The sequence below is a fragment of the Salminus brasiliensis genome, chromosome 10 (assembly GCF_030463535.1).
Source record: "Salminus brasiliensis chromosome 10, fSalBra1.hap2, whole genome shotgun sequence".
Classification (NCBI taxonomy): Eukaryota; Metazoa; Chordata; class Actinopteri; order Characiformes; family Bryconidae; genus Salminus; species Salminus brasiliensis.
In genome coordinates this window covers 32,621,202-32,636,501 of record NC_132887.1, presented here as the reverse complement: position 1 = coordinate 32,636,501, position 15,300 = coordinate 32,621,202, and the positions used below count along the sequence as shown (strand labels likewise).

The following is a 15,300-nucleotide window of genomic DNA, read 5'->3' as shown; positions in this document are numbered from 1 at the left end:
TATATAGCTACTGTTGTAATGTTTATTAATCTAATAGCATATTGGATTTTGGTTTTAAACCATTCAAATGCAGATACATACTGACACCTTTTTACAGAAAACCTGTATATCCACAGTTGTGACTTTTGAATGAAATGAAATAGCCTTTTTTTAACTATTAATGCAGTTTAATGTAAATAAATTACCATGTGAAATTGTACTATATATTGTTTTGCTCATTTATGATGAAATACTTCTTAACATCAAGCAAGGATAGCACTTGATGAGGTTTTGCCACCTTTTAAAAGCCAAGCCAGTGTTTTTCCTGGTTTTAACAAGGATTCTTTCATACTCTTCTTTGGAAAATCCACCTCTTCTTATTCTTTGGCTTGTCAACTCTCAGATTACTGCCAGTTACACAGAAGTACCCAATATATTTTCTTTTGGTTTCAGAAGAAATGTTGGGGCTGTCTAGCGTTTGACATACAGTCTATGTTTGTAATGCCATAGTAAGTAAACCCTTTTTGAACTAGCTGTGTTTTCTTTCATAGGTTCGTAACCTGCGGTCTGGAGTGTCACGAATGGCAGTAGTGACTTTGGGAGAGCTGTATTCTGTTCTGCAGAAGGGAATGGATCAAGAGTTGGATTCTACAGCCAAGGCCCTTCTACACAAAGCTGGAGAGTCCAATGCCTTTATCAGACTGGATGTGGATGCAGCACTGGACTGCATGGTGCAAAACTGCACACCTACCCGCAGCATGAGTGCCCTTATCAACGGAGGACTTGGGCAAGTTAGCTTCTCAGTTTGCTTGCTAATGATTTGTTTATTCTTTTGTAAATGCTATGAATAACTTCCCTTCTTTTTTCCGTTTTCTGTTGCCATTAAAAGGCACTTAAATGCTGTAGTAAGAAAGTGTACTTCTCAGCACTTGGCTGCTCTGGTAGAGAAGATGGGTGCTGGACGCTTATTGTCTGGATCCAAAGATCTCACTGACCGAATCTTTCCTGCTGTATGCAAACTGGTACAGGATTCTTCCCAAGAAACCAGGTTTGTACTGATCATTACCTCAATTGTAGATCATAATGGTCTTTTGCAAAATATTACATAGAAGGTTTATTGAAGTTACCTGGCTAATACTAAATCGCTGTTATGTTTTTTTGTATATTTTTTATTTTTGTGCTTTGTTATTCCCCTCAGATACTTTGGTCGCCGGATGCTGCTGTTATTGTCCTCTCACCAAGACTTTGATAAAATGGTGGTAAAATACGTTTCGGACAAAGACCTGGCAACCATCCGAGACACTGTACTCTCTCTGAAAACCAAGGTGACTTTACAGCACATCTTTGTATTTAGTTGTCTAATGCCTCTTATTTTTGCATATTTGTCACATTTGATTCAGATCATCTAAGTATTTTAAATATAAGACACAGACACACAATGCATTTTTTAAATGGTCATTCCATTTATTAATGATAAAGATGTATTAAAACCCCTGTGAATAAGTAATTGACCCCTTATCTACTACATTAACCAGTTAATCAAATTAACATGACAGTTAGTGGACTATAAACTGATGAGTCAAAGGTCACACATAATTTGGAAGACATGGGTCCTGTTATATATGGTTTAAAGTTAACACTGCATTCCACCGTAAGATCATCATGCTAGCAGTCAAACATGCTGGTGGTAGCTATTAGCATAATAGTGATGCTATTATGGTGCTGCTTTCCTTCTGCAGGGCCGGTACAACTTGTCCTAATTTATCATTTTTAAGGAGAATTCCTGCCCGTCAATTTATGACCTAAAGCTTAAACATACAGTACAGGCCAAAAGTTTGGACACACCTTCTCATTCAATGCGTTTTCTGTATTTTCATGACTATTTACATTGTAGATTCTCACTGAAGGCATCAAAACTATGAATGAACACACGTGGAGTTATGTACTTAACAAAAAAAGGTGAAATAACTGAAACCATGTTTTATATTCTAGTGTCTTCAAAATGGCCACCCTTTGCTCTGATTACTGCTTTGCACACTCTTGGCATTCTCTCAATGAGCTTCAAGAGGTAGTCACCTGAAATGGTTTTCAGGTGTGCCTTATCGGGGTTAATTAGTGGAATTTCTTGCTTTATCAATGGGGTTGGGACCATCAGTTGTGTTGTGCAGAAGTCAGGTTACTGCACAGCCGACAGCCCTATTGGACAACTGTTAAAATTTATATTATGGCAAGAACCAATCAGCTAACTAAAGAAAAACGAGTGGCCATCATTACTTTAAGAAATGAAGGTCAGTCTGTCCGGAAAATTGCAAAAACTTTAAATGTGTCCCCAAGTGGAGTCACAAAAACTATCAAGCACTACAGCGAAACTGGCACACACGAGGACCGACCCAGGAAAGAAAGACCAAGAGTCACCTCTGCTTCTCAGGACAAGTTCATCCAAGTCACCAGCCTCAGAAATCGCAAGTTAACAGCAGCTCAGATCACAGACCAGTTGAATGCCACACCAATGAGTTCTAGCAGCAGACCCATCTCTAGAACAACTGTTAAGAGGAGACTGTGCAAATCAGGCCTTCATGGTCAAATAGCTGCTAGGAAACCACTGCTAAGGAGAGGCAACAAGCAGAAGACATTTGTTTGGGCCAAAAAACACAAGGAATGGACATTAGACCAGTGGAAATCTGTGCTTTGGTCTGATAAGTTCAAATTTGAGATCTTTAGTTCCAACCGCCGTGTCTTTGTGAGATGCAGAAAAGATGAACGGATGGATTCCACATGCCTGGTTCCCACTGTGAAGCATGGAGGAGGAGCTGTGATGGTGTGGGGGTGTTTTGCTGGTGACACTGTTGGGGATTTATTCAAAATTGAAGGCACACTGAACCAGCTTGGCTACCACAGCATCCTGCAGCGACATGCCATCCCATCTGGTTTTGGCCTGTCTTGTACATATGCACAAAGTTTTATTTATCGCATACAAAGTTATACATAGAACAAGCAGTGAAATGCTTTAATAACTGTCTGCTCAAATGCAACAACAGGATAGTGTAAGGTACGTGTAAAGTAGAACATATAAAGTAAGATAAGCAAAGAAGACACAGCATTGTCAAATAAGTGTAAATATATACATACAGTGGGGGGAAAAAAGTATCAGTCACCAATTGTGCAAGTTCTCCCACTTAAAAAAATGAGAGAGGCCTGTGATTGACATCATAGGTAGATCTCAACTATGAGAGACAAAATGAGAAAAAAAAATTCTGAAAATCACATTGTCTGATTTTTAAAGAATTTATTTGCAAATAATGGTGGGAAATAAGTATTTGGTCACCTACAAAAAAGCAAGATTTCTGGCTTTCACAGACCTGTAACAACTTCTTTAAGAGGCTTCTCTGTCCTCCACTCATTACCTGTATTATTGGCACCTGTTTGAACTCGTTAGTAGTATAAAAGACACCTGCCCACAACCTCAAACAGTCACACTCCAAACTCCACTATGGTGAAGACCAAAGAGCTGTCGAAGGACACCAGAAACAAAATTGTAGACCTGCACCAGGCTGGGAAGACTGAATCTGCAATAGGCAAGCAGCTTGGTGTGAAGAAATCTACTGTGGGAGCAATAATCAGAAAATGGAAGACCTACAAGACCACTGCTAATCTCCCTCGATCAGGGGCTCCACGCAAATCTCAGCCCGTGGGGTCAAAATGATCACAAGAACGGTGAGCAAAAATCCCAGAACCACACGGGGGGACCTAGTGAATGACCTGCAGAAAGCTGGGACCAACATTGGGAGAATCTCTTATGGTCAGATGAAACCAAAGTAGAACTGTTTGGTACAAACACAACTCGTATTTGGAGGAGAGTGAATGCTGAGTTGCATCCAAAGAACACCATACCAACTGTGAAGTATGGGGGTGGCAACATCATGCTTTGGGGCTGTTTCTCTGCAAAGGGACTAGGACGACTGGTCCGTGTACATGAAAGAATGAATGGGGCCATGCATTGTGAGATTTTGAGTGCAAACCTCCTTCCATAAGCAAGGGCATTGAAGATGAAACGTGGCTGGGTCTTTCAGCATGACAATGATCCCAAGCACACTGCCAGGGCAACAAAGGAGTGGCTTTGTAAGAAGCATTTCAAGGTCCTGGAGTGGCCTAGTCAGTCTCCAGATCTCAACCCCATAGAAAACCTTTGGAGGGAGTTGAAATCTAAACATCACTGCTCTAGAGGAGATCTGCATGCAGGAATGGGCCAACATACCAGCAACGGTGTGTGCCAACCCTGTGAAGACTTACAGAAAACATTTGACCTCTGTCATTGCCAACAAAGGATATATAACAAAGTATTGGGATGAACTTTTCTTATTGACCAAATACTTATTTTCCACCATTATTTGCAAATAAATTCTTTAAAAATCAGACAATGTGATTTTCTATAATGTCAATTACAGGCCTCTCTCATTTTTTAAGTGAGAGAACTTGCACAATTGGTGACTGACTAAATACTTTTTTTCCCCACTGTAGATAATAACTAGCGCATGTCCTGTGTGGAAGAGGGGGTGGGTATAAGTCAACTGTCTTAATAGCCACTATCCTGGTTAAGAGTCTGAATAGCTTGAAGAAACTAAGATAATAATCGATGTAAACTATTGAGGAAGGTAGAAAGGACAAACTTGAGGGCAAGCAGTTCCAGGCTGGGTGTGGCATGGTTGACCAGTTGTTCACCATAACGCACGCACTCCACCTGCCTTCGAGGTACTCTAGCTCATAGCCTGTTTCTGACACTGGCTTGCTTTCTGCAGAGTCCACTTCGCTTGTTGCCCTTTGTTCTTCCTCAGGATCTCACTCGGCCAGCTTGGATCCAGAGTTTTTCTGTAGTAACTGATGCAAGCTATGACAAGGAGCAAGAGGGTCTAAAGTAAGAAAAGTAGTGAAATATGAATAAAAAAATGCAGTGTGACTTGAGCATTCCACTTTTGAATGTTCTTAGTGTGGCAATTACTTTTGGAAATGGAATGATCATTTAAAGCTGCATTGTGTGTTAACTAATGCTGTCTATCTTAATAAATTTGATGATCTGAAACATAAATGTGACATACATACAATAAGAGAAATTCGAAAGAGGCAAATACTTTTTACAGCACAGTGTACAATGACTTGGAAAAGTATTTAACCCTTCAAAAGTCATCAGATTTGTCTGAATTGCAAAGGACGCTTGTCCCTTGGTAGGACTCCTAACACTGCAGTTTCCAACAGTTATAAGTTGATTTGGACAGGAGCAGAGGTGGCTTGTACTTGTACTGTACTTAAGCAGGTTTTTGAAGTTTTTGAGTATTTGTCACTTAATACTTTTTAGTACTCACTACAAATTTAAAAGCAGGCTCATTGCTTAAAATTGTATTTTTTTAATCATGCAGTTGTTAATTAGGCAGCTAATCACATGCAATGCTGTTAGTGAATCTATAACTGTAAAACTTTATCACCATCAGTGATTTTTTTTTATTTCAGATGGGGGGTGTCAAGTTTATTTTTGCTAGTTTAAAAATTAGTGAAAAGATAATAACAGTCTATTAGAGTTAATCACATGATTAGGATATCGGAGATGTTAACCATATATTACCACATTTATCATTTGTGAACTGAATATAAAACTGGTAAACTTGTTTTTTCTCTGTACAAAAAAGCAGAGATTAAAATGTCATTTGTGTAATTTTTCTACCATAAACCAGTATCATCAGTACAGCTGTAACTCAAACAGTTTGAGAATTGTTTTAAATCAAGAATTTAGATAGCTGACCAGCAGTGATGAGAGAGCCCCTGCCCCTTATATAAGCAGCACCCAAATGTGCCGTTCTTACTTTCTCAATTTAATTCAAAATGAAGGCATTTTTAATTATCCATGGCTTTTTGTGACTCTGCTCATTCCTGCCTGGTGGCTTGCAGCGCTTTGGTCGCTGCATTGGACCCTCACTCCACAGTGCATCTCGTGCTGCGACATGCCTGTAGAGATGCTGGAGAGGTGGCTACTTCCGCAGACACCACCGCTCTCCCACTGTTGGAGACCCCATGTCCCCAAGTCAACCAGGGCCCTGGTTTTTTTTTTTTTTTTTTTCGGGGGGGGGGGGGGGGGGTAGTGCTAGCTAGAAGGCTAGAGCTCGTTTGCTCCTCTGCACATACCAGGCTGAGCTACTGAAGGACCTGGGGTCTCAGCTGGACTAAGCCAGGCTGTGGGTGGAAATCTCCATAGTCACTGTGCTCTCCAGAGTTCAGAGCCTGTAATGGGTTTGTCAGTGGTGGGCAAGAGAAGTCACTGGCTAGATCTCGGACACAGCCGCTCCTCAACCAGACACTCCAGTGCAAAAGCAGAGGGCTAAACCTTCCCCCTTCTGTTTCTAAGCAACGGCCTGTCCACCCTACTCCAGTACCTGGAGCTGAAATGAAACTCTAGCTCATTCCATGTCGCACTCTTACAAAAGTTTGTTATTCAGACACTGCATGTTCCTCTTTCACAGTAGTCATTCAGTCCCATTCAGGACCTGTCTCCGTCTATTCAGTGGTTACCTTTGGCCCGTTAAGAGTTCAAGCTCTATGCTTATGCCTGCACCGCCACTTGGACCATATCAGGGTATCAGCAGAGTGCTTAGAAACCCTGAGATGGTGGAACAATTCATTATTTCTAAAATATATATAAAATCCATTAGTTCTCGAAATTGACATTTCATTTGCCTCCGTTTTTCTGCTTGATGTCTTACACAACTTTATCTTTCCTGGATGCACTTTTCAGCTGCCTTTAGAACCACTGGAGAGCATTCCATGTGGTATTCTATCCTCCATCCCTTCTAATGAGGCCCAGAGACTGCACTGTGTGTGTCCCATGCGCACTTCGCGTATGTACATAGAACGCACAAGGAGCTTTAGAAAGTCTAATCAGCTCTTCGTCTCTTGGGCTCCCTCGCAACGAGGTTCACCTATGTCATCCCAACGCTGGTGGAAGCTATTAGTTTAGCTTATACTACAATGAGATTACTCTTAAGCCTCTGTGTAAATGTTTTGCACTGTGCATATGCCATCACTGCACACATCAGATTTTATCGGATGCTTCTCGGTCACATATAATTCTCAGTGTAGGCTCTTCTCAGTTCATTATTTATATATTATAATATATATATATATATATATATACACACTATATATATATATATATATATATATATATATCTATATATATTATATATCTATATATATATAATATTTACTGCTCAAAAAAATAATGGGAACACATCCTAGATCTGAATGAATGAAATATTCTTATTGAATACTTTGTTCTGTACAAAGTTGAATGTGCTGACAACAAAATCACACAAAAATCAATGGAAATCAAATTTATCAACCAATGGAGGCCTGGATTTGGAGTCGCACATAAAATTAAAGTGGAAAAACACACTACAGGCTGATCCAACTTTGATGTAATGTCCTTAAAACAAGTCAAAATGAGGCTCAGTATTGTGTGTGGACTCCACGTGCCTGTATGACCTCCCTACAACGCCTGGGCATGCTCCTGATGAGGTGGTCTCCTGAGGGATCTCCTCCCAGACCTGGACTAAAGCATCCGCCAACTCCTGGACACACTGTGGTGCAACGTGACGTTGGTGGATGGAGCGAGACATGATGTCCAAGATGTGCTCAATCAGATTCAGGTCTAGGAAACGGGCAGGCCAGTCCATAGCTTCAATGCCTTCATCTTGTAGGAACTGCTGACACACTCCAGCCTCATGAGGCCCTCCAAAGAAATGCCACCTCACACCATTACTGACCCACTGCCAAACCGGTCATGCTGAAGGATGTTGCAGGCAGCAGATAACTCTCCATGGCATCTCCAGACTCTGTCACATCTGTCACATGTGCTCAGTGTGAACCTGCTTTCATCTGTGAAGAGCACATGGCGCCAGTGGCGAATTTGCCAATCCTGGTGTTCTCTGGCAAATGCCAAGTGTCCTGCACGGTGTTGGGCTGTGAGCACAACCCCCATCTCATACCATCCTCATGGAGTCGGTTTCTAACCGTTTGTGCAGACACCTGCACACTTGTGGCCTGCTGGAGGTCATTTTGCAGGGCTCTGGCAATGCTCCTCCTGTTCCTCCTTGCACAAAGGCGGAGGTAGCGGTCCTGCTGCTAGGTTGTTGCCCTCCTACGGCCTCCTCCACGTCTCCTGGTGTACTGGCCTGTCTCCCTTGTAGCGCTTCCAGCCTCTGGACGCTATGCTGACAGACAGCAAACCTTCTTGCCACAGCTCGCATTAATGTGCCATCCTGGGTGAGCTGCACTACCTGAGCCACTTGTGTGGGCTGTAGAGTCCGTCTCATGCTACCACGAGTGTGAAAGCACCACCAACATTCAAAAGTGATCAAAACATCAGCCAGAAAGCATAGGTACTGAGAAGTGGTCCCCACCTGCAGAACCACTCCTTTATTGAGTCTGTCTTGCTAATTGCCAATAATTTCCACCTGTTGTCTATTCCATTTGCACAACAGCATGTGAAATTGATTGTCAATCAGTGTCTCACTATGGGATACGCCCCTTCCGCATATACCTCAGAAGCTCTATTTCACTACGTCAGCACCTCAGTGAGACACCTCACTCATGCTATTAGAGAACAGGGGTTACACTAGTAACCTTAGGTTTTATAAGTACAATATTTTGCAACAAACAATCTAGGTTATACAGCAAGTTGTACACTGCCTAAATGTAAACAAACAATACTGATGTTTTTTTATTTATACTTTTTTATGTTGATGTCACACTGTTGCTGCCTGTATCCTCTCGGATCTTACAATAATATTATTTTTTTTTTAATTGGAGCAATCTACAACTACTGCCAAGTTTTAAACAAAACAGTTATGTGCATACATATTCTGAATCTTATAATACAAGCCGGTAATACCTGTGATGTAACATATTAGTGAAGCGCGCACACACTTTGACCAGCATGAATACTATTCTAAATGTGTCTTAATTTAACTCTTCACTATTTTTCCACTTAAAGTAGTGACACCCAAATTAGTAGTTTGGTAGTGTTAGTAGTGTTTTTTTAATGCCAGTTTACTTACTTTTAATTATTTTTCAGTCATTATTTATTGTCAGGATATAGTTCTGCAAAGATCACATAACATTGATCAGATTTCAGGGTTAATGGTTTGATATAAAATAAGAGACAACACTAATTATCAGTGTACAATTGTAATCCAGACTAATCTGATGTTTTTTTAAGGGAGTTAAATACAATCTCAAAGCACTGACTTTTTTTTGTTTTGTTAAGGGCCTTCTGTTTGGAGTTCTTCAAATCAAATAACATGCTCTAACATGTTCTTATCAAATACACAAGTTGGTGTTGTTTGTTTACAATTATGTAAAGAATCATTGTAATAAAGATGATTTGTCATTTTAGGGCTTGGGTGAGATGCTTCATGACACTCCTTCAGCTCGAGGCAGGCGCTCCCTCCCTGGTGGTGGACTGGAGCGTGTGTCTTCTCTCGTTCATGAACTTCAGCATTCCCATAGGTAAACGTTTTAACACAAATATTTAGTCCACTTCATGTGCATTCGTTTAGTTGCATTTCCTTTTCTGTTCTGGTTCTTTATCTGATTAATAGTTTTACTACTGCTGTCCATTTCAGTAAAGACAAAGCACAGATCCACAGCATTGCAGACAAGACGGAATACATCAAGCAGCTCAAGTCCCTGTTGTGTTCAAAAGATTTCAGGGAGCGCATCAAGGGCATCGATCAGCTGGTCACAGATTGTGAGGACAGCCCATATATGGTCATTGGAAACATGTTTCCGGTAACACATTTGCATTCATATTTAGTATTATCATCTTTCAGACATTTTACAAATACAAATTTATTTTTATTGCTCTTTTTAAAACTGTCATTGTCAAAAAGCAGCTTTACAGGAGTCTAGTAATAGGACGAGATCAACAAAGCATAAAACCTAAAAAAAAAAAAAAAAAAATAATAATAAAAATAAAAAACATAAAGACCCCCGTTGAAGCAAGCCAAAGCTCAGCAACCTTTATCTAAAGGGAAACATTATTTACCCTAAGCTAAACTAAACAAATGAGTTCTCAGCCTAGACTTGAACATTGAGACCGTGTCTTGAGTCCTGAACATTATCTGGAAGGTTATTTCAGAGTTGAGGGGCTTTATAAGAAAAGGCTTCCCCCTGCTGAAGTTTTCTACATTTTGTGAATTTATAATAGGTAATGAGACACAGGAATGAGTCTGGGTAAGGCTTTATATATCAGTAGTAGAATTTTAAAATTAATATAGAATTTTACTGGATGCCAATTCAGTGCTGATAGAACTGGGCTAATATGATTTTTTCTACTTTCAGTAAGGACCCTGACTGTAGCATTTGAACCCAAAAGAATGACCTCTGTTTTGCCACTGTTTAGAAGCAGGAAATTTTACAACATCCAAGTTTTCACATCTTATACAGTCCTCAAAATTTGTCATCAGGCTTGGCGGTGATACAGTTGTGTAGCATCTGCATAACAATGGAAGTTCTCTCATGTTTGCTTAAACCTGTGTCCACATTCAACATGTAAATAACAACATTTCTAAAATAGTGGGATAAAATCTCACTTTTGCAAAATTTGAAGATGCACCTTTATGAACTTATAACATTTAGTTAAATACAATTTGAACCTTGATAGGGCTGTTGCTGTGATTCCAACCATGTTTTCTAATCTTTCTTGGAGGACAGTGCGGCCTCTTACACTTGCACTGAGGATTAGTTGTACTAACAAGAATACACAGCCTTCATCAGATTATATGATATATGATGTTTTAATACTTAAGTTATTAAAATGGGCAGTTTGAGTTTTTTGGTTTTCAGATTTAATTCTGGGCACAGACACGGTCTCAATAAAGTTGAACCTAGGTGACACCTCAAGGCAGTGCTTAATAGACAATTGTCTATTAAGCACTTGATTTTCTGAACACCACTTTGACATCCAGCAGTTCAGTCTGCTGTAAGCCTCAGCGCAACACCTCATTGGGATGAGGCCAAACCTAATTATAGCATCAGACACCTCTTTAATATTATGACCAATATCACTTCAGACTGCCACAGAATATTGTTGGCCCCTTCATGAATAACTATTCACGAATATCTCCTATTGGCTAACAGTTTATGGTTGGTACTAATGTCTGGGGCTCTGACAGCTAATTGTTACTGCTGGAGCCCCTAAAGAACTAGCTACTTTTATGTGTAAAATGATACGTCACCTATGACCAGAGTACTTTTTAACACCTGAGTTGGTGTTTTGCTGAGTGGGGCAAATCTGTTTGACACGCGAATGGGGGGATAGTGGTGTTCTGCAAGCTAGCAGTGTGTTTATGTGAGTTTTATGCTAACTTTCGAGCTATGTGAAGGCCAAGACTTCTCACATTGGCCTTCACATAGTCTGTAAAGAACATCTGTCTGAAAAATAGAGAAATGTACAGGTGCTTTAAAGCAGAGAGCGCTTTAACCACAAGAATGTTGTGGTATGTTTTTTGTTGTTTTTTTTAATTCACTTAATTTCCCCCTTTTTGTATTGTTCGTAAGGTGTTTTAGTTATATAGATATTTATTTGACATCACATTTTTGTTGTCACTCCTTGGATTAACAAATTGCTAGATTGTTTGCTTGTTTGTTTTTAAATTACCAGTATCTAAGATCTAATTTGTTTGGGCTCTAGCATATTTACTAGCATTTTCTGAGTAAAGAAGTAGGCCCTTTAGGACATGACTGTTTACTAAAATAAATGTAAAGTATGATCACTTATAATAATCAGGCACACGCAGTCTTTGACTTGTCTTTCTTTCTCTGCAAAAGGTATTTGATGCTTTTAAATCACGACTGCAGGAGTCAAATAGCAAGGTTAACCTCTATGCTTTGGAGGCCTTACAGAAGATAATCAAATTGCTCAAGGACAACTTGGCCCAAGTTGTCTACATCCTTGTCCCCGCTATAGTAGACAGTCACCTCAACTCTAAGAATGATGCCATTTACATGGCTGCAATAGGTGGCATTCAAGCTCTCATCAATAACCTTGGTGGGTATAACCTAAAATAATAACAAATGTTGTGACTGTCTGCAAAAAATGCATTTGTTTGTTTATATAGCGTCTGAATGTTTACATCAAGTTCATGTGGGTGAGAGTTGTTTGGCATAACAGCCAAAGAGAATAATAACTGAGTATTTAAATTTACTGCAGGTTTAACTTGATTGACAGACTTGAGTGACCGACATGTATTGATTTATTCTCCTAAACTATTTCTGTTCTTTAAAAAAAAAAAATATCTGGTTGCTAATGGATTCTTCTGCCTCATATGTAAATTTATAATTGTTCATCAGTATTTTGGCGGGATCCTTTGTGATGAAACTAGAGTGATTGATGCTAAGTTTTGCTTGAGAATGCAGTGCATGTGTATTATGTTTCATTAATTTAATATTTTATGTTAAGATTATTATTACAAAATTTAGCAAAGCAAATTTCTTCAACATCAAACAGAGCAATACTACTAAACTTTAATGTGTTGTTGGCCTTTATAATTTTTCAGACAGCACAGTTCTTCTTCAACCTTTTTGCACTAAGGCTAAATTTCTGAGTGGGAAGGCTAAAGTGGATCTTGTTCATAAAGTTGCAGGTATGGACAAAGATACACATGGTGTGCTTAGACTTTCTATAGACTTTCTGCTGTCTCTTATGCTTTTATGTCTCTTCTTCTTATGCTTCTTCATCTTCTGCACCTTTTTCTTCTGGTGCTTCTGCTGAAATTTCCTTTTTTTTTTCCCCCCCCCCCCTATTCTCTGTCCCTGATAAAATTAACTGCCCAGACCAAACAGTAACTTGTACGGACATGAAACTGGTCATCAGGTATTAGTCACATTTCCAAATTCCAAATTAATTAAAAAGTTGGTGTTAGTGTTTTTTCCTAAATATGTATGTTGTACACTCATTCTGCCCCCAAAAAAGAACAATTCAAAATTCAAGTCCAAATATTGCTTTGACATTCATGTCCAATGAATTTATGTAGACTGTAGATTTTACATTCTAGATTCTACTCAGCTCAGGAAATCCTATTGTAACATATTGTGATATACTTTATCTTGATAAAGGTAAATGGGTTCCCATTACCCAGCTTTAGCTATTTATGTAAGTTGTGGAAATGTTGTGTTCATATATTATAATATAGGAAAAAATAAGTCCTGCAGTAGTTCACTTTCTTGTTTTATCAAAGTAACATGGTCAAAATATTGTTAGTAACCCAAGTGGCCCATGTAACCAATGATTCTACATGCATCATGACATGCTTGGTGCTATTAATTTTTTTTTCTTCTTTCAATTTTAGAGCTGATTAATCAGCTGTACCCACAAAAGCCACAGTTAGTAGAGCAGAAAGTGTTACCCCTACTCTGGCACCTACTTGGGACTTCAAGCAACAGTGGTACTGTCCATGGGAGAGGAGGTACTATTAGAGGAGCCACCTCCAACCTGTGTCAAGCCCTTTACCTGCAAATGGGTCCAGCATTGCTGGATTGTGCTTCCTCCCAACCTTCCAATATCTACCAGAGCCTGAATGACTTTCTCAAGAACTTTTCAACCCCCTGAGCTCACCTACACAATGTTTTAGATAGCAACTACACTCAACAAACTTTAGACTAAACTACACAAAAACATTAAATGTACTTGAAGACAGATGTCCTTGCAGATCTTACAGTGCCTGTATTTTTAAAATAGATTAAACATCCTGATTTCTAGACCAAAGCTAAACCTACTTAACAAAAATCATGTATTGTACTCAATAGCAGAGATACCCCTGCATTTATCACAGTGCCTATACTTAAAAAAATAAACTAAAGAATTCAGCTATTAACACTTTGAATTAACAGAAAAAGTCCACAATGAAGCACAGATATTAGCTTGTAGCATCAGGTTTAACACTCTAACAATCAGGTTTAGCACTGAGAGTACTCTTCTTGTTGCACTTTGAAATAGTAACTATCACTTTTCATGGAGAATATTGTTATATATTGTCATGTGATTGTTATTGGGGTTTTTTTTTTTGTTTGTTTTTTATAATGCTGACATCCTAAGTGAACCATTCGGAATGTAATTTCTTAAATGCACAATGGGAAGGCGTGTGTAGCCTGATGTTTTGTTGTTTGTGATGTGATGTTTATATAGGAAGTCCAGCATTGTTGTTCCAAACCTTAGTGCATGCTATTTAAAAATGTACTTTAGTACTGTGTGTATTTGAGGAGTGTAGTGGCACAGATTTAGCTTAATGTTGCGGTATATAATGCATCTTTTGTGCATGAATGAACACATCATTAATTATACCATTTGTTAGTGGGAGCTGTCCTCTCTTTGAATGAGCAAATTTATTGGTGACAAATTTAATGCAAATTTATATTTTACATATGGTGATGTACACAAATGCCTAAAGGAACATATTTGGATGCAAAGGAGCTGTATTTTTTGCTAAAAAGTAAAAGAAAATATGATCAATTCTAGCTTTAAAATGAACTTAATATGCATATTTGTATAGGTTACACATAAATGTATGCCATGATCTAGAATTTGTATTCAGTATAGTGCCAGTTTCAAATAGCTTTTCTGCATATATGGTGTTAATTTAAATGTTTCTAGGTTCCCGTTTTAAACTGAGGTATATAATAAAATGTTTTATTTCTGTACAGAATAACTACACACATGCTACTTTTTTCACAAGATGTTGAGACTAAAGTTGCAACAAAAAAGTTGTACATCTAGTAAGGTTAACTGGTATTTAATCATGTCTTCCTTTTGGAAGGCTCTAGAGGGCTCTCCTAAAATCAAAAATGTATGTGGTGTTACTGAGTTTGTGTGTAAAATACTATTTTCTAAATAGTTAATATGTAATACAGACACATGCACTTTTCTTAAACATGCTACAGCATAAAACATTTCTAAAGTATTATATTTCTCGACATTCAAACTCTATACAAAGGATTAATGACAAATGAGGGCCAACCCTTTCACGTCCAATAATCTGAATGTATATTGTAATGCCGGGGTGGAAGAAAACGTCTAAACAGCCCTCTTTGGTGGTAAAAGAAAAACAAAATAGGACGAGTTCCTTTTCTTCAGACTTGAATGGCGGGAGTGTTTCTGCTTTAAGCTTTCATCTTTACTTGTCTCTTGCTGTGTTCATTTTACTTAGTTGTATTGCATTGTATTGTATGGTATTAAGTCCACACCTCTACACAACAGCTACAACTTTTCATCGGATCTGT

The 15,300-nt window shown here is 38.8% G+C and overlaps 1 protein-coding gene across 4 annotated transcripts in view; it reads left to right on the top strand.

Moving 5' to 3' along the window:
- The window catches only part of LOC140564424 (TOG array regulator of axonemal microtubules protein 1), a 59,332-nt gene extending 44,603 nt beyond the window's left edge, over nt 1–14,729 (top strand). For 2 of the 4 annotated variants that reach the window (XM_072689870.1, XM_072689869.1), the window contains 8 exons: nt 531–766; nt 869–1,027; nt 1,178–1,304; nt 9,419–9,531; nt 9,648–9,813; nt 11,854–12,073; nt 12,582–12,668; nt 13,374–14,729. In XM_072689870.1, the coding sequence (XP_072545971.1) occupies nt 531–766; nt 869–1,027; nt 1,178–1,304; nt 9,419–9,531; nt 9,648–9,813; nt 11,854–12,073; nt 12,582–12,668; nt 13,374–13,633 (1,368 nt within the window). In that variant the 3' untranslated portion in view covers nt 13,634–14,729. Of the gene's footprint in view, nt 1–530; nt 767–868; nt 1,028–1,177; nt 1,305–9,418; nt 9,532–9,647; nt 9,814–11,853; nt 12,074–12,581; nt 12,669–12,858; nt 12,899–13,373 lie in introns of all 4 variants that reach the window. The other 2 variants (XM_072689871.1, XM_072689873.1) reach the window with 2 other exon arrangements.
- Nucleotides 14,730–15,300: the final 571 nt, after the last annotated feature.